Source organism: Empidonax traillii, unplaced genomic scaffold (assembly GCF_003031625.1).
Source record: "Empidonax traillii isolate 1590-97213 ecotype Southwest subspecies unplaced genomic scaffold, ASM303162v1 scaffold232:size1090087, whole genome shotgun sequence".
Classification (NCBI taxonomy): domain Eukaryota; kingdom Metazoa; phylum Chordata; class Aves; order Passeriformes; family Tyrannidae; genus Empidonax; species Empidonax traillii.
This window is the reverse complement of record NW_020955425.1, coordinates 786,496-806,200: the sequence shown is the minus strand read 5'-3', so window position 1 is coordinate 806,200 and position 19,705 is coordinate 786,496. Positions and strand designations below refer to the sequence as shown.

Sequence of the window (19,705 nt, the reverse complement as noted above, 5' to 3'; positions counted from 1 at the left end):
CATTTTCTTGGTATGGCAAGGACTCTCAAATGCTTCTTTTCCAGCACTTTGGGGAAGGAACCATTATAGAAGTTTCCCATTTTTCAGATGCTCTACAAGAAGATGCATGATGTTTGACATGTAAAAGGATGATCAATGAAACATCAGCAACATACAAATAGGAGAGAAGGTGGCACATCTGAACAATGTATCTATCTTAGAGATTAAAAGGAAGCCAATCAAAGGCCAACATCATACACTCAGGCGACATTACTCCCAAATGAAGTTACTACTCCCAAGGGGTAACTTGTTAAAGCAGCACTGCAGCCTTTACATAACAACTTGAATCCCACCACCTTAGGGAGATAATTATTACTCTACCAGCAGCCAATCTTGCTGACCTTAGAAGCTGCAGAAGATACCTCCCCACTTTCTGTGGGGAGCTGAGGGAAAAAAGAGATATCTCAAAATACCTCTGTAGAGAGAAAACTACTATGAACCAAGCTCTCTGACAGTTCTAATGTTTTACTGTTTAACGGGGATTAGTGGGCAGCTGGATTCCAGTGCAGCCCAGTAATGTGACCTCTGTGGCACCTGCTGGTTTGCACCCTCTAACAGCAGGAATTCAGATTAAACAGTAGAACCTGCATCAGAACAGCCTTGCTGCAGGTCATGGGACCAAGCACCAGTACTAGAGCTCTAACATTGAACTGCTGGAAAGATACAAGCAGCTCAAGAGCCAGTGGGTGCACATGAGCTTGGCTGCCACCAGCAGGATCCACACTGAGAAATACTCATAGTAAAAGATGTTATGTTCTAAAAAAATCTAGTTGCTGTATTTCGGTCTGCACTGACTCCGAAGATTCCTTCCCAGCTCTCACAGGATCCTTGAGACTGGAGATTCCTTAATGGCCTTAAATGGTGAACTGGCTGAAAGGAAGTGCCCTTGACTTCACTCCAAAGCCTGAGAAGCGCTGGCACAGGTCACAGGTGCAGCACCAACAGGAAAGCCAAAATAAGCTGCTTGAAGGCATGCATACCAATTTGTAATGGAAATGTGATTCTATTCCTCTCTCTTCTAGAAAAGCTAATCTTTCATTAATCTTAAAAAAAAAAAAAAAGAAAAAAAAGAAAAAAAAAGAATGCTGCTAGTTTTATCTTGGGAGAAGGAAGGAGCACAGTGGTCGCATACCTTCTAGAGCACTGGCTGTGGGAACACAACAGCTGGATCAGGGGAAAAAAAACCCAAAATACCATTTGGATAGGAAACAAAGCAATCTCCTGAACAGATTATGCTAAGAAATGGCTCTGGAGTTACTGCTCCAAGGCTATGAGAGCAGAAACAGCAGATTCAATTGCTGGGAAAAAAAAAAACAACAACAAATCACCAAAGAACTGAGAACACAGATCTTCGTCATTAATTGGTAGGAAACACTCAACAGTTATATTATTTATAGGAAGTAAATTTGGAGCGCCTTAGTGTGGATGAAAGAATCCTTAATCTCTGCTCGTACGTAGGAGAAAAGGTCACAACCAAAGCCAGCCAAATTTTTTTTCCCCTTTAAGGATGTAGTGACAGGCCAGATAATGTATCTGGGAATTCATCACCAAAATGGTACTGGACCGTTTTCTACATCCCAAACCCAGCGGGTACGACAGGCGGCCCATTTGGTGCCTGCCAGGAGCCGAAGTTCCCTTGAGGAGCGAGCTCCCCGCTCTTCCGGCACCGGCCCCAGGCCTCAGGGGCTGCGCTGGCAGCTGGCCGCAGCACAGGGCAGCCCGGACGGACCGGCTGTGGGCGCAGGCTGGGACCTTCCCGCAGCCTCAAGGAGAAAGGCGGCGCCCGGAGACGGGGCGAGGGGCAGCGCCCGCCCCCTTCCCTCCCTCCGTCCTTCCTTCCCACCCCCGTGACTCACCCACCCGCTCGCGGCGGGGACAAACTGCCAGTGCCGGAATCACCGCCCCGGCCCGGCGCTCCCGCGGGGCCGCGACACCGCCCTCCCGAGCGGCCGGGCCGGGGCGGGCGCTGCCCCGCCGGACGCGCCACCCTGCAGCCCTCGGGACAGCCCGGCCGGGGGGGCGGCGGCAGCAGAGCCCACCGTCCCCCCCGCCCGCGCTGACCCTCCATATTTCCGCTGCCTGGAGAGTGTTCCTATAGAGAACGCCCATGGAGACTGTCCATGGAAAACGCCCTTGCAGAGCGTCCCTCCGAGGGCCGGCGCCCCCCTCCCTGCCCCGTGTCCCCCGCCCGGCCGCCCCCCCGTCCCCTGCAGCTGCGCTTGCGCCCTCCCGCCGCCCGCTCCCCCGGCCGCCGCGGCCGCCCCGCCCCGTTCATTTGAATATGCTAACGAGGCGGGTACGGGCGACCCTATGGCGGGGCCGGAATGCGATCACGTGGGGCAGGAACGTGTCCTCGAGGGGCGGGGCCCGACCTGCCCAGGGTGTCTTAAAAGCGGGCGGCGAGCGAGGAAGCCCCTCAGTCAGAGCGAGAAAGTGCCGGGGTGGCGGGGCTGCGGCTGCTCCGCCCGAAACTTCTGAGTAACATCAACAGGGGGAGGGGAGGGCGGGCGGCGGTAGAGGAGGACGAAGGTGGTGGTGGGGGGAAGGTTAGCCAGCAGCGCAGCCCTATCCGCCTCTCCCTCACAAACCAGCCTGTGTTGGGCTGAGCAGGCCCCTCACACAAAGGAGGGCAGGGCAGGCAGGGCTGCCCCCCCTTCCCCCCCGCCTCGGCAGAGGGGCAGCGGGGAGGCGCCCTTCCCCGTGCACAGCACTCACAGCCACTTACTCCTCTCCCGTTCCCCGTCTTCTCTCTCTTCCCCCTTCCCCCCCCACCCCGCCCAACGGTTCTCCCTTCAGCCCCCCGCCCGCTGTCCATGTAGCCGCCCGGCCGCCGGCCCCTCCGCACTATGCCCATCTTACTCTTCCTGATAGACACGTCCGCCTCCATGAACCAGCGCACCCATCTGGGCACCACCTATCTGGACATAGCCAAAGGCGCTGTAGAGACTTTCATGAAGGTACCGGGCTCTGCCTTGCGAGAGGAGGCGAGAGAGAGGGAGTGTGCCTGCTCGGGGAGGGGAGGGGGCGGCAGGGAGCGGGGGGCTGCCTGGGCCGGGGGCGCGGGGCGAGGGCGGGAGAGAGCGAGTGCGTGTGTGTGCGGGCAGGGAGGGAGGGGAGGGCCGGGCCGAGCTGAGCCAGGGGGCTTCGGCGGCGGCGCCGCCTCTCGGCTCACCCTCTGCTTTGTCCCCCGTACCGTAGCTCCGAGCCCGGGACCCGGCCAGCAGGGGAGACAGGTACATGCTGGTCACTTTTGAGGAGCCTCCCTACGCTATCAAGGTAACCCCCGCTCACCCCCCTCCTCCCCGGCCTCCTTCCGGCCCCGCCGCCCCCCGCCCGCCTCGGCGCGGCTGCCGGCGGTGCGGGCAGCGCGGCACACACGGGCTCCGGCGGCGGCGCTGACATCAACATGGCCGACGCTCTCCCCTGTGCGGTGTGTGCGAGCAGCAATGAACTGTGGGGGATATTTATTCAAGTTGGGAGAAGTGACAGCAACTCTAAGGAGAGTTCGGCAGCGGAGGGGCGAGCCCGGGGGAACGACCGGCTTCGGCCCGGAGAGCCCGGACTCGGAAGGGGACGGGCACTTCCCTCGCCCCGCCGGGGCCGGGAAGGGAGGGGACGCAGCGCGCGGGGGAAGGGGGTGGTGGGTCCACATGACAGAGGACGGTGAACCTGTTGGAAGTCACTTCACAGTGTAGTTGGCTTCCATCTGGAAAGGGCTCTGGGGGAGTAGTGTAAATAGTTACAAGATTTGGACACCGGTGACTTTAGAGAAACTTGTCCTGTGCAGCAAAATGCCTGTTTGATAGATGGGGATCTCTAAGGTTTAAGAGGAGTGCATCTCTTCAGGCTTTTCCAACAGCATTAAATATAAAGTAACTTCTGTTTTGTTAGCATTTGTGGTGAGCTGCATGCAGCGTGGAAGGCACTTTGTAGCCTAACAGGAAAGCAAAATGTGTATCTGCAGAATAAGTCTTCTCACGTTTCCCTTTGCAGGCTGGCTGGAAGGAAAACCACGCAACGTTTATGAATGAACTGAAGAACCTTCAAGCTGAAGGACTTACGACTCTTGGCCAGTCCCTAAGGACAGCTTTTGATTTATTAAACTTAAATAGATTAGTAACTGGCATAGACAACTATGGGCAGGTAGGTTGACTGTTAATAGGTGAAAAAAATCTTAAAACACAGACTTCCCAGAGGTAGCAATTAGCTAGATGTCCAAAATGGCACCTTCATGAAATACTCAATATGGGACGTCTTCAAAAATAAGCAGAACTCAGATACCTTGAAGAAATAGTCGGTGATCATAGTTTGGTACCCAATTAACCTTTTTTTAACTTCAGTTGCTCTTAAGTTTTTAAGCTGTGACACAGCCTCCAAGCTGACCCTCTCAGTTTAACTTTTTTGTATCAAGCCTATGCTCAGTACCTCAGCTAGTGAGCCTGATATGGTTATAAGAACTTCGCTTTCTCCATACAGTGCTGTATAACCAATTAAGTACAGTTTGGGAGAAGATGAGCCATTTTTGTAATGACACTGCGTGTCCAAAAGTACTGGAAGGAGCACAACTTTTTCAAAACCATTTATCTCCAGTGAGTTTACCACAACATTTCTCTGCATACCTGTATCTTTATAAACCTGCTTGTTATACCAGAGCCTTGAGAAGTTGTGCTTTTTAAATATCTCTAATGCAACTATCCCTTTAAAGCAGGACTTCCGTTTGGGGTGGGCCAACATTCTTTTGCTCATTAGTATGAGCTGCTAAAAGACAGAAACTATAGGTTAAGTGTGTGCATTAGGAAGTGTACAGAGTTCTTTCTGGCGCTGGATCAAAGCCTGGATTTGTTTCACTTAAAGGATGTTTTTAGTATTGGACAAAGTATAACATACATTTTTCACGTGGGATGCAATAACTTGAATCTCCCCTTCTTGTTTGCTATTTGCATGTAATGCTTCCTTCACTATCTGAGGTTTACTTACTGCTCTTGGTATTTAACATGGAAATGCGGTTGTGAACATAAGTCCCTTACTTCCCCTCCCCTTTCCAGTCTATGCAGAGTCTGTGTGATAACATGCCACGTTTGGGAAGGAAATTTGTCATGCTGCATTGTAATGCTTTGCCACTAGATGATCAAGTGAGCTTAAACATTTTTAAAATGCCAATTTAGTGATGAAACTAAAAAAAAAGTGCTAGTTCCACACATGGTTATATTTTATATTACCATCTGCTGTCCTCATACATCTGTGTATAATCTTCCCCATATTTTGATGTTTTTGTTTAGTTACATGAGCTACATGGATCTTTTTGAACACTTAACCACGGTAGGCACGTACACAGAATACTTGCTCTTTCCCATTGCTACTATTCTAATTCACATCAAATCATTTGCTCCAAGTGAACCAGCTGTGCTCAACTATTCAATCAAGTGGGCAGTTGAGTTGTCTTGACTGTTTTAACTCACAGGTAGTGTTTATTACTGCAATATCCCATTTTTTTCTGTGAAGCAAAGACTTTTTCTTTGATCTGTTTTGGTTATAAGTCTCTCTGGGCTTGAACCCACCCATGCTTATGCATGTTTTTGCTCCATTCCACATGTGGAGCTGGCTGTTGAAGAGGTGTTCACATGTGCAATCAGGTGACTAAATAGAAATCCGAACTCTTTTTAGTGTCTGCAAAAATAGATGAATATATTGCAAGTGCCAGGTCATCTGCTGCTGAAGTCACAGGTTCCCATTTTGGCTGTTCTAATCAAAGTACCATTTTTTTTTTAGATAAATCAGATAGAATTCTGGAACACTTAATTGGGCCTCCAGTATTTGCAGGGTGAGATCCAGGGTAGTCAACTGTCCTCAACTTCACATTGGTCTTTGAGCACTATGTCTTTTTATCCTGTCTTCCTGTTGTTCATGTCTGCTACTTAAAATTGGCTCCAGATAAATCGGTATTTAACCATTCATAGTCTGAGAAACTTAAAAATTCAAGAAAATAAAAGTGATCAGAATGCTGACTTGCATTTGAAATAGTTTTCACTCAGAACATCAAGTGCTGATTCTTTTTTAAAGCACCTGCAAATATTCAGACCACAAATTAGTGGTTAACTAAAATACAGCAGGCAGATGTTTGAAGAATGATTATCTTAGAGTGGGAGGAGAAGATATTTTACAAAAAAGCAACATTTAGACTATCTTAGGTGTGGTATTACATGACATAATAAATCCAAACTTTTATGAAGCGCCTTTTTTTTTGTGGGAAGTCTTTCTGGCTTAAGATTTTTTGACTATCTTGCTTGTATTTTAGTGTGCTGACAAGCTGCTAAGAAATTTGCCAAGATCCACTTGTTTCACATTTGAATTGTAACAGACTTTTCTTGTATGTGCAACTGACAAGACATGGTAGAAGCTTGATGGGTTTCTCTGATTACGTCACCCAACACTGTGATATCTTGTCCCCCTACTGAGAATGAACGTTTTATTTGAATGGCAGTATGACTCCCTATACTTGATTTCTTTCAAAGTTGACCAGAGTTCTCCATCAGCTGACATCCTGAACAAGAGTGATGGCTGAATGGTCATTCTGAAATTGAAGAAAGTCTCCTGCTTCGTATTTTCTTGCAACTTTATTGTTTGGATTTTTATTATGAGTGTTTATCATACTACTTAAGTAAATAAGTACTGACTCACTCAAAGATTGAGTTACCGAGGGGTCAGCTGATCACAGTATCTCACATTTAGATCTTAAAGGAACACTGTCAGTACATTTAGATTGTTAAGAATGTGGAAGATTTTTTTCAAAAGCTACTATTAATGCTGTGTTATGACTTTATAAACACTTTGTCTTAGGATTGGTAGATCCAGATTTTTGTGAAGGCTTTTGTCAAGACAAAAAGGTTTTGGAAAGTACACATATTTTACGGTGACTGTTTCTTTAATTTTTACAGCACTTTGAGATTGATAAATTCAGTATTGTACTGCTTGAATCCAATAATAGCTTTTCCCCCCATAGTATGCTTTGTGATGATTATGATAGCAGAAGAATGAATGTTCAAATAGGGTGCCAGCTTTTAGCCTTCACTAAAAATAGCAGTCCTTCTCACCTTCTGCATTTTTATGGCGAGCTTAGGAAAAAATACAGGATTGGGATGTCTTCAGGAAGAAAGCAGTTTAAACACATGAAGTTCAGGAAGCGTTTACTGTCTCATACAAAGTGTTGTACTTCATTAGCCCTGTTTGCACTTAGCTAATTGACTTCTCTTATTTTTCTCCAGTAAATCTTCTCTATTATTTCAGGTAGTCTGAAATACTTAGTCTGAAATACTAGCAGATTTTTTTTTTTGTCCTCTTAGAATATACTCCTAAGTCTTACAGCTATGGTTTGTTCAGCAGTACATATATAGTCACAATTTAACTAAATAGTTGTGAGTGAAGTAAATGTGCAGTTTGTAATCGTCGATAGAAGAGTTAAATAGTAATGACTGTGTTTCTGTGGAAACAGAAAACATGGAAAATGTAGCTGCTGTTATGGTAAAAAGGTAAACAAATGGTTGAAATGAACCATCAGTGTACTTCAGTTATTTGGAGTTGGCAGTGAGATTTTGAGGATTAAGCACTGAATCTACAGGAGGTAATATATAGTTTTCAATAGAGTTTTAATACTCACATGCAAAGGACCAACATAGCACTGATGAAACTAGAGTGATGGATGTTTGAAATTGCTAAAGCTCTGATTTTCTGATACCCCGTGTGATACCCTTGCTCATTATTTGTGGAATGAAGGTCTCCTGTCTTTTTCAGCAGTATTGTATAGAATAAGCTTTGAGAGGCTAAAAGACACATATCTGAGTGGATTTCAAGGTGGTTGAGTTGATATATCAAGGTATTTTTACAGATTTTTTGGGGGGTAAAATTTTGTTTTAATACTGCAGATAGAGTGTTTTTCAGTAAGAAATTTGATGTAAAAACCCTCATGCTAACTTAGTTGTTTTGCAACAGAATAGTCAACCATAACGCTTCTGTAATGCAAGTGGACTTAGGATAAGTATTTTTCATTCACAATGCTGTCTGAAGTTAGACTAATGCGTGAAACTGTTTGGATGACTTACCAGGCTGTGTGCAGTCTTAGTGAAAGCCTTTTTTTTTCCTATGGTGCATTTCACATATGAACAGAAGTATGACTAAGAAATATTGAGACAAACTAGAATCCAAATGGAATTCAACTGATTAAGAGTATTTTGAGAACTTAAAAATATGCTGAGGTCTGGAAAGAGATATTTCTGACATGGAAGTTGAAAGGTATCCTGTATCATTGGCATTGTTTTAAAAACCTTTAAGTTTTTTCCAGGTGTTTTATTCATGTGACATGACCATCAAACAATACAAACCTAGGTTAACTGCTACTTCATAGTTCTCTCTAAATACATGGTTAGACACATTCATAGCTACGGTAGCAGAATTGTTGATGTGCTCACACAGTAGAACTTAACATTGGTCTGTATAGATCAGCATGCTTTGCCATAATGACTTAAGTTCTACAGTATTCCAAATACAGGTAAATAGCATACCTAGGAGATCAAGTTTAATCATCCTTGAAGGCACAAGACAGCTGTAAGTCACACATTGTAGACTGACTCCTTGCTTATGTGCTTATCCATGTCTGGGATCTCCTAAGCTTATAAAACCCAAAACAATCACATGTGAAATATTGTCCCTTGACATGGACTGCCTTCTGTTTTTGCAGTGATTTTCTGTTTTCTTCAAGTTGTTGAACAGTTTTATTTTCCTGATAGTTTTTGGGGGATCGTTACTGAATTTCCTTGCTCTCAAAAGTCCTTAGAGCATGACTTGTGTCTCAGCGTTGTGGGATCATAAACACTGCACTGAGATGGCCTTTGTTGAGTCTGCCTCCGAAGCTGGAACCAAAGTTTAGGTTAGCATTTCTTGCTTTGTGTCGTGTTGGCAAAGTTGCACAGGTCTTACGTTGGTAAAGGCAGAGGTTTGCACTTCTAGAGTAGTTCTGTTCTGGTTTTTTTTTTGCTTCCATTCCCCAGTAAAACCAAATGGGAGTAGTAAACAGAAAGCAAGCTTAAGCATGGCAGAAATATATATAAGAAACGATTTCTCACAGTCTTTTGTGGAATAAAAATGGTTTTAACATAAACCTATATGCCTGCTCATGTCAAAGAGCTATATGTGATGTGCAGGTGAAAGCCATTCTCACTTGCTACATGATGAAATTAAGCGTATTGGTTTAAAAATATGTACCTTTTAGGCTGTAGCATTTAAACATGCCATCTTGTCCACCCTTGGCATCTTTATAATTTTTAGTTAGTTTTGTTTTATAAACACCTTTAATGAGATCTACAGCAGGCACTCTTGAAGTGTTTTTTCACATTGTGAGGTGGAACTGCTTGCTGTTCACCCTTGCCAGCACAACAAAACTCACTGAAAGTCTCAATAATAAGTGTTCTGAAAAATCACATTTTTAATTCTAATCCAGTGTATTTGTTAAATAATTAATACAAATTTATACAAAGTACTTTATTTTTTTCAAGTGAAAACAATCTCATCTGTCTGTTCCCGTAGCAGAAAGAAGTGAGGTACTTCATCATATTCTGAATGTGCTTTGACCACTTTGAATCTTTAAGTGCTTAGTATTTAAATGTGATTTCAAAGGGGCATTGCTTTAACATGTTCATTGTGGCTTTGATTTTTAGGTTGTCAGATGAGCTGGCACTACCAGAGCTTAAGCAGATGTTATAGATGTCTGTCTGTGACTGATATTTTTGGATTCACTAAAAAGTTATCAGAGGAAGTCTGAGGACAGTTAAGAGTACCAAAATTTTATCTCTTGGCTTGACTTTCTGAAACATTTTTTTGCTTCAGGTCATTATAGCCTCCTTGGATATGCTAACCTTTGTTATTTGGGTGCTCCTGTAGCTGAAGTGTTCTTGTCTTTTTGAAATGTATTTGTGTTGCATCCCAACCAGTTGTCAGAGGGGCAGCACTAATACCCATGGATAATGAGCCAGGGGTTTGATTTTTTTGTGAAATACAAGGTGTTTTTTTTTTGCTAGGATTTTTCACTGTTTATTTTCTTTAAGGTTGTTTTCACTTTTCTTATTAAATAGTTACTTTTAGTCATGGTTTTCTGTTGTAGACAGTCCATATCTCTGAAGCTTGAAGGGAAGAAATGTTACTTTTGAATGTATCTGACTTTGAATTCAGGGGAGGCTCAGTCGAAACTGTTGTGTGGTTTGAGAGCTTGCTTGCTGTTGCTTTCTTCTTTAAGTACATTCTGTACCATGAACAACATAGTCTTTTAGTTTATGCAGTATTCTCATATCTGCATCTACCGCTTGGAGACTTAGTGGTTAGACTTCATGTTGTGATTTTTAGCATCGTATTGTCTGTCCCTTTTTCCAAGTTGTTTTCACCTGTTTATGTAACAGCTTGGAATTTCATGTAATTTCTGAGCATTTTATCTTAACTAATACAGAACTCTTCATTAAATGTCCAGTTTTCATTGTATGATTACGGTGCTAATTTTAATTTTCCAAAGTGTAGACTAGTTTCATTTAAGGAAAAATGAATGCTGCATTAGGAGGTAATGGTTTTATGTGTATGTAGGATCTTTCATATGTATTAAAAGATACCTGATTTTTTTTAAGATGAACTAACCTGTGAGCTATAAGATTTCTGATGATTCTGTAGTATTTCTGTGAGGTCTAGAAAGCATATCACATTTGTGAAGTATTTTCTATGTATCAGTATATTTTTACTCTTGTAATTGTGAATATTAACAGCAAGTAGGATTTCAGGTTTCCGAATTGCCAGTATATTTTACAAAAAAGATGGAAGGGATTTATTTAATCACTCCAATACCATCAAGTTGAGCCCAGTGGGCTATATTTTTCAAAAATGTATAGGCAATTTCAAGTCATACATTACTGAGAAATCAAGTATCTAAGCACCTTTTGTTTTCATTCTAGGGATAACATCTCTGCCTAAATTAAGTTGCCCTAGCTTGCATGAATCTATAGTCCACTGTAGATTTAAGCTTGAATTTTCCAGTAGGGAAATTAGGTTAATGCTTACGGTTAAAGTAAAATAGGCAGGTAAGAAGTTGCTGGCTGCAAGATACGGTACTAACCTTCTCAGGATCCTTGAATGACTGTTATTGGACACCGAACAGATAAGAGTTCTGGTTGTATGAGAGAACAGAGAACTTGTCAAAATCTGGTCCTACTCTAGTTATTCTAACATGGATGGTCAATGTGGATCTTGCAGTACTGCAGTGGTAGGTAACTAAAATATCAGATAAATGTTTATTATGTCTTACAGTTCTGTGCTTTGAACTTCGAGGTCTTTTAGAAGGCTGATTCAGCAGGAACTGCACTGCAGATGAGGTTTTTGGTATGGGATTTTGACAGTGATTCAGTGACATACAAATTGAAAATAATATTTTATGTCTTGTTGACCTGGCAAGGAAACTTTCATCTGAAAAATCACATTTGGTATCTTTTCAATGTAACCACTCCCACTTCCCTTAATTTATAGTTGGGGTTTTTTTCCTCATCTACATTTAACTGCTACTGCCTGTGGAGAGCAGGGTGTTAATCTTTCATTCAGTAGTCATGTTTTAGGATACATTATCTGAATACACTGCATTTTGTCAAGCTAGATTGAACAAATCCAGAGTAATTATCATTGGAATCAATTTAGGGCAGTGACATTGTATTGTAATGCTCTGTATACAGAAGGAGTGAAAAGTGGCCATCTCTTTCTTCAACAGTTCTACCCTTTCCTGCCCCCCCCCTCCCCCCTTCCCCGCCTCTGCTTTGAATCCCAGAATGCCAACTTGATTGTGTGCATCTATATATAAGACATCTTCAACTTAGGTGCCTCCTCTGGTCTGGAACTTACAGCCTCTCATGTGTTTATAGTTGTGCCAAACTTGCCTCAAGCTGTGAGTGAGACTCGATGTAGTAAAATAAGTCAGTGATGGATCAAGAAATGATTAATCAAGATGGACTGTCAACTCCAGTGGTTCAGAGTTTGTTTTAAAAGATCTAAGTTGTTCCTGCTCTATTGGTGATAAACTCAAGGAGGGAATTGTGGGGGAGTCGGGAAAGTTACTCAGAAGAGTTGCCCAGTGTTCATAGGTCAATAAGCTACTTTCAGTCAGCTTGTCGGTTGTCTGGATTGTTAATCCTTTTAAAAAGGTGTGGAGATTTTTGTGCACAACTGTCTTTTCCCACTGGTGGTATGTATTTTGGTTGGGTGTGTTTTGTTTTGTTTTTTGTACTGTTTGGTTTTTGTGTGTTTTCCCTATTCAGCATGTTGGCAACTGTAGGACTCATTACCTTTCTCCAGTATATGGAGAACAGAGACCTGGCTTAGCACTGTGAATTGCACTGACTGAGCCAGGACCAGCTATGTAAAGTCATTGCTGTGAAGCTGAAAGGCAGCTGTAATTAGGGACTTGATCCAGGACTTGACAAGGTCAGTTATATTTGGAATAAAATGTTCAGAAATATTTTTAGGAAGTATGAGCAAAATCATCGTGAACCCAGAGTCTTTGGACTTTAAAGTTATGTTTGGTATGGTTGATTATTTTATCTTTTGTAAAAAAAGTTTATAAAAGCTCAAATACAACCTATTTTTAGCAACTTGCATCTACTATATTCACTCAAATAACTTCGAAAACTGCAAGGATTTGTTGGTGGATTGATCCAATTTCACATGATTGAAATAGTGATTCAATTACTAATCTGTAACTAACTGATAAGGTACATCTTTTTCTTTAACTGACAATTTCCACTGCATTAAAAATAAGGTCTAAGTTGTGATCACAGTTGCTTTTGCTGCTTATATAGCTCAATTAATTTAATTTCAGAGAGCTAAAGTTCTTTCCTTTGTGGGATTAACATATATCTGTCATGTAAGTACTTAAATGTTTCAAACTTTTGTGGCTTTTTCTCCATTTCAATGCTGGTTTTCACCGTTTGTTTACTTGCTGCAATTCATTATATATGAAATGTTTATGATGTTTTCCTTTTTTATAATTGTGAAAGATAGGACTAAATTGTTTTTGAAACTTAGCAATTTAGACCTTATCTAAATTGAAGCACTTAGAAGTTAATCAAGCAGTTTTTACTTATATAATATGATATTTAAAACTCAATTAAATCTGTTCTTAAATGAAAGAAACAGGACAAACCTATATACTAAACTGAAATTTTTTGAAATTCTCACTTAGTAATGTTGGGACTTCTGTGATTTATGCACGAAAAGGCATCAGGGTATCTTGAGGTTTTAAGCTTGATGCCTAAGTAAATTCTATCATGCATTCATCATTCCTTTCAACATGTTCAACATGAACAGTCTTAAACTGTCTCCTTGACACACACCTTCTGTCTTCACATGTGCATGATTTGATATGGAGATTTTGTATTCCAGATGATCAGTTCTTGCATTGAATCTCCTTTTCAGGCTGCTTTGAGTTGCCCTTTTTTGTGTGTGTGTGTGTTAGTTTTGGTTTTGTTTTTGGCACAGACTTTTTGAGAGAATTCCAAAATGACTGAATTTGCACAATTAAATAGTCTTTAAGCAGTACATTCAGTGCCAGACTTGGAAACCCAGAATGAGTAAAGTTATGAGCATCTATAAAAATGATACCAAGCACAGAGTTTTCTTGTTACGTGTTTCAAGATGGATGTGCAATGAAGTCATTTCCTATACGACACACACTTGCAAGCTCAAGCAAAGCTAATAGCTGATATGGTTAAATATATTTCTGTGACTTTTTTACTTTTGAAAATGGGGTTGTCTTTTTTCTTGTGCAATTCAGATGTTTTGTCTCTAGTATTTCTAATTGTAGAAATGATATCTGACTGGTTCTTTGGTTTTTACTTAGCAGCTCTCAGACTGGGCATGGCTAGTGTAAGATGGTGTATGTTTGGAGGATCAGTAGTTAACTGAAGCCATGAATAGTTATTTTTGTAAAGATTTTTGAAAATAATGCTTGGGACCAAAATACGAAGAAGCAAATTTCTTTTTTCATCCCATTTATTTTCCTAAGTACCTTAAATTTTCTTTTCTTAAATGGAACTTAGGTAACCTTTGTTATGAAAATAATGGTTGTTTCAAGAATTCTCCCTTCATTCTTATATTCTGTAACTGATGTACTGAAGAGTTTGATCTCTGAGTCAGCTTTAGAAAAAGTCTGCTGTTACAATTTTGTTCTGCTTTGCAAGCCTTTTGCTGACTTTCTTTTTTTAAAGAACCTGCAACTGATTTGTTCTAGTTGCCTGAAATACAGAAAGTTTCATGCCACTAAATGTCCTAACTGTGTGTAAAAATTTCCATCTACTGCTAATCTGTAGTGCCAGTAAGGGATGAAGTGAAAACCGTGTAACTATCTCATAATCCTTCACAGATATTCCACATAAGAAACTGGTATGTGTCTTGGATGTTGTAGTAACTCTTAGGTATTTGTAATGTAGTTAACTGAAGAATTCTCTAGAATATGGGAAATTAGTTTGCCTGTGATAATCTTGCTGTAGTCTATAGAGAAGGACAGCTGTATGTAGCTGAACTTAGATTTTGTAATCCCTTCACCTTGTGGAGGAAAGATCTCTCTTGGTGGCCATCATTACTGTAAAATCATTGCTGTTGGTACATTGACTTTCACAGTGTGAATGAGTGCGGGAGAAATCATTACTGCTTGAACAGCATTTTCCATTTCCTTAGAGGGAAAGATGATGGGTTATGGGAAGCATGAGTTCAGACCTTGATAAAATCTAACAGACTTTCTTAAACTCTGTTTTTAAGGTTTTCTCCAAAAGACAAAATGATTTGAGATAAAGTTTTTTTTTTTGACCTTCAAAAGAAGAGGGAAGTGTGTATGTAATGAGTTGAATGTTTATGGATGTTTATGGCTGAGCCTTCCGAAAGATGGGCAGCCAAATGGAGAAGTGGAATGATAGAATATGTACTGCCCCTGGGTCAGAAAACCATGAATCAACTGTTGGATTAAACATAGTTATTTTAAGAAATCAGAGTTCAGTGATTAAATACTTTTTATTTATAGTTATGAAATTACATTTAGGGGTTTTTAGATAGTATGCAAATAGAGCATGCCTCAGGTTTATCTTGTTACTCAAATCACCTCATATGAGGACAGATTTTGTAAACTTGTGCCCCCTCTGCTGGCTAGTGCTCCAATTGCAAAGTAAAATACAAGTTAATGTAGATGAGGTTCTCTGATATGCTATTTTGGCTAAATGTTCCTTTTATGCCGGTAAAACTACAGAAAAATCTGTGTGAGTTCTGATTTGTGAGAATCAGCAGTGGTATTAAGAGTTGATGTTTCATAGTACATAGTTACTGTTATGGGCACAGTCAAGACTTCAGCATTTTTTCTTTTTCTTATCCCTCAGTTGAAGAGATTTGGTGTTTTTATCCACTCCTACGTGTGGCTGTATTATTTCTTCTATAGAGCAATAAGATCCTTATGGTTCTTGGGACTACGGAGGGCTACACTTTGGGCTTCTAAAAGCTGCTACTATCACCTGTCTCTCTGACGGTCATTTTCCCCTTGAGACATAGAGCTCTCTTATTTCGGTTATAGTAAGGGAATCTTTCAGGTTATTTTTAACAGGTGATTAATTTACCTGTGTTCTTTCTGAAACCTGTCTGTGGGTGAGGTAGTATTTCCAGCTACCTATCATGAAGGGAAGGCGGAGCAGAAGTCCTTGCATCTTGGATACTGCAGGGAGAACTAGAAGATTTCAGTATTATAATAGAAAACATTTGTCCATATTGTAGATGTTTGTGGACTAGCATTAATAGTAAGAATCCTCCTGCTGTCCTTCAACCATTTCAGGAAAACACTGGGTGCTTTTTCTTTGTGGTAGTGTAATTTCTGGAATAGGACTTTCATTGGGTTATCTCATAAGATTGCTCTTTGTGACTGATCTGGTGTCTACCTTTCCATTAATCAGGCATCAAGGGAGATTTCTGGTTTACATTAAAATCTCTTTTATGACTTGAAATCTTTGTAATAGATTTTAAAACACAGCCTGTGTAAAACTCAAGCTGGTTGCTGTAGCTTTCTACCAAAATGATCTTGAAATTCGTGTGCTGTACAAATATCTGATCATCTACTACTAAGACAGAATTACTGTCACTGCAAAACTGTATTATATATTGAAAAATCAACAGCATCAAGGGAATATATCAATCTTTATGGACAGCAAGACAGAGATGAGTTAGAAGCTTTCTTTGTGCATGAAGTTTTTGTCAGATCTTAATCCCTTACAGACAGAATTTGAGTATGTTCTTCAACTCTTACTCATTCAGGTTGAAGTCACAGAAATCTCTGACACTGAAGATGTTCCTGTTAAAGGAGTCAGGTTCAATTCTAAAACAGCCATAATAAGTATCATTTTTATCGTGCAGTTTCAGTCACTTGGATAACACCACGATAAATTTAGAGGTGCTGTATTTTTTAGTCTGACCACAGAATTATGGAGCTCTTGTGACATATCCTGTGAGAAGTCAGTTTTATCAAAGCAAGTGCTGTGGTAAAATTGGATTCTTCTTCTTGCTGTGCCCCCACCCCCAGCATATTGTTCTTGTGTTCTAGTGCTAAGTATTAGTTAGGTTATATGCAGCATGGCTTCCATTAGGAAAGCTTCCATTTGAAGACATTCTGCTCCTTATCAAGTAGTAGGAAAGAATTTACTAGTTTATCAAAGTTGAAAGCATATTCATTCCTGAAGTATTGTAGTGCATTACATATATGTGCATGATTATGGTGTGTGTCTGCATACATTTGAAAAAATCTTAAAGACAAAGTAGTTTTTGTGCAATTTTCTTGCCACAATTGCTTCACTAAATATCACTGTTTCACTAGAATACTGCAGTGATGCCAGTGTATTTGTGACTTGGGAAACAGTTGTGTGAAAGCATAAAATACAATTGGTTGTCTTCACAACTATATTGATGTTTTGCAGAAAAAATAGAAATAATAGAAAAAAGTCAAAGCTCCTGAAAATGTGAGTAGGACAATTAAAAAGTTGCATGAGATGCTACAGTTCTTATGTAATTGTATCTCTTTGTACTTGACTGATAGTGTTCTGCTTTGAGCAATGAAGGGGAAAGTCTAATAAAATGATTACTTATGTCTTGATTTTGCTGAAGTGCAACTGAAGTTTCTAAGATACAAAAAGTGAAAACCATGATTGATTTGGACTGTCTGATTTAGCTTGAAATTCAAGCTCAGTGTTTTGTATTTTTTTAAGCTGTTATCAGTTAAAGCTAATAATTTTGCTGTCATTCTGACTTTTAGATTTCATAGTAAGCTATTGTTTTTGAACAACGGTTGCTCACGGACTCTCATGAACATGTGTGAGAATCTCGGCCTTTTAAATTCTAAAAAAAAAATTATTGAACTGAAAAACTGATAGAACACTTCTGCATTTCCTGGTCAGATATCTGAATATACTGGCATTTAGGGCTGATACTCCTGAAAATGAAAAGGCTCTGCTGAGATAATATAATGGGAGATGGATGTGCAGTACAACTTCTGTTAAAATTTGTGATTTACTGAGAAAGTGTACCTTTTAGATGTTTATTATGCTATCAAAATGTGTTTTTTTCCAGTTATTAGTAATATGTTCGTTAAAAATATATACTATATTTCAGTTCACATTTATTTTCAACTTCTAGCCTTTCTTGGGCATGAAGTTTTAGTACTACTAAATAATATTTTTTTTACAGTAATTGCTTGTTGAATGTGTTACTTTTAGTCTCTGATTTGGTGTGTTTTGGTCATGTTTCTACCCCGTCTATTTCTTGAGTTTTTCAACACTTCTGACTCTGAAATGAATATTTAAATAGGTGCATTGAGATAATAGTAGTCTTAAATCAGTCTTCTCTTTCTGCAGGTATAATATTGTATACTTGCATATGTGAGGTCACAGTAACTCTTGAATTCCTTTACCTGTACACTTAGAAGAAGGAAAAAAAATCATGCATGTGTTAAGCAGTCATACTAAAACTTGATGCGAAGATTATTTGGCAATAGAAGTGAATTCTTAGTTGTGAGAGCCTTAACTAGGCAATAATGTGTTGATGATAATTTGATACACTCCTGGCTTGATCTGAGGCTCCCTCTCTGAGAGCATCACACAAGCTGAGATGGGATGGCTGTGCCTCTCACTGTGATGCCTCGTGGGTGGTGTGAAGCTCGGTGGTGCTCACAGCTCTGTATTTGTTTTGTATTATCTGAGCTACTTCGACTGGAGATCGAAGAAATGGCAACCAATCCAACTGAGTTGCTTTGTGATTTGGAACAAGTAGTTGTGAAGCTGTCTAATTGTTCAAATGAAAGTGCTGTGTAACAGATAAGTTAGCTTTAAGGCTTTGAATGTCTTTCTTGTTCTTTGCTTAGCCAAGCAAGCAGGCCCTGATGTTGATGCTGAGTTTTAAATAACTTTCTTCTAAAAAGAGAGGTGTGGGTTTTTTTGGTGCATATCTGTCTTTGAAAATGTGAATTGTAGGGGAATGAAAAATGCTCCTTGTACCATGTTAGACTACTTGGTGATTGAACAGAATCATCAGCTGGGGGCTTGTTTTCTTAGTACTTTGTCTCACCACTGCTACAAATCTTCAAAAGGAAAAGCAATTTATTGAAAATAACTTGGTTTTAAGATGAACAAAACCTAATGGTGATTAGTTAGTTGTCAGAATAAGTTGTGAGCAGGCTTATTATTTACACCCTGTTATGCTGAGCTGCTTTTCAGTGCATTGCAGCATACCTGTGAGTTGCCAAAGAGCTGGTAGTGTATGCTGTAACCCACTGTTTCAGTGCATATCCAAAATAATTGGACTGGACAGAATTGATTACCTATGTGTTACGTCAATAGTGCTGATGTGTATTTTGAAGAATATGATATTTATAAGGTGTGTAAATTCCAAGTGTTATATATCTAGAGGAAGAGAAATGGAAAGCAACTTGATTACTGTAGAATTAGATAATTTAGATTGATGTTAAAATCAGTGTCTGGAATTTAATTTTGTGAAATTTACAAAAATATCTGAGTTCTGAGAGCTTATATAAATAAGAGGATGGTTTTTTTTTTTAGGAATACTCGACTTAATACTGGCTTTGTATGCCTTCATAAAGCTGAGGTGAGGAGCAGAGTCACAAGAGTCTGTGGTGTTCCTTAAAAATTAATGACATGGAAATTTTTAATCAAAAATAGTAGATCTCAGTAACGGGCACTTTCACTGAAAACCTTTCTTGATACATTCTGAATATGAGTTGGTTATAAGTATGTTGGTGATACTCCTTTTTACAGGTAAAATGCTTGTGAAGTGATAAAAATCAGACTGAGGATGAAGACATTCCCCCTCAGACCTGTTTCCTGGGGGAGCTCAAGTTTCTAAACTCTTGTTTCTTCCCTTATGATTTTATAATCATTCTAAGACCAAACTGGTTCAATTTAAGGCTTAAACTTTAGATGGGTAAAATTGAGAAAGTATAGTTGAGATATTAAGAAGTTTTTAAAGATAATGAGGATATCCAGATAATAGGTGTTGTCAGAGACTAAATTTTTAGTACTTTATTTCAAATAGCACCACAATATTGACGCACAGCATTGGT

General features: G+C 40.2%; 1 protein-coding gene across 4 annotated transcripts in view; it reads left to right on the top strand.

Annotated features, from left to right (window-relative positions):
• Positions 1–2,428: 2,428 nt before the first annotated feature.
• The window catches only part of INTS6 (integrator complex subunit 6), a 39,584-nt gene continuing 22,307 nt past the window's right edge, over positions 2,429–19,705 (top strand). For 2 of the 4 annotated variants that reach the window (XM_027888135.1, XM_027888134.1), the window contains exons 1-3: positions 2,450–2,996; positions 3,238–3,315; positions 4,033–4,182. In XM_027888135.1, coding sequence (XP_027743936.1) covers positions 2,886–2,996; positions 3,238–3,315; positions 4,033–4,182 — 339 coding nt within the window. In that variant the 5' untranslated portion in view covers positions 2,450–2,885. Of the gene's footprint in view, positions 2,997–3,237; positions 3,316–4,032; positions 4,183–19,705 lie in introns of all 4 variants that reach the window. The other 2 variants (XM_027888133.1, XM_027888131.1) reach the window with 2 other exon arrangements.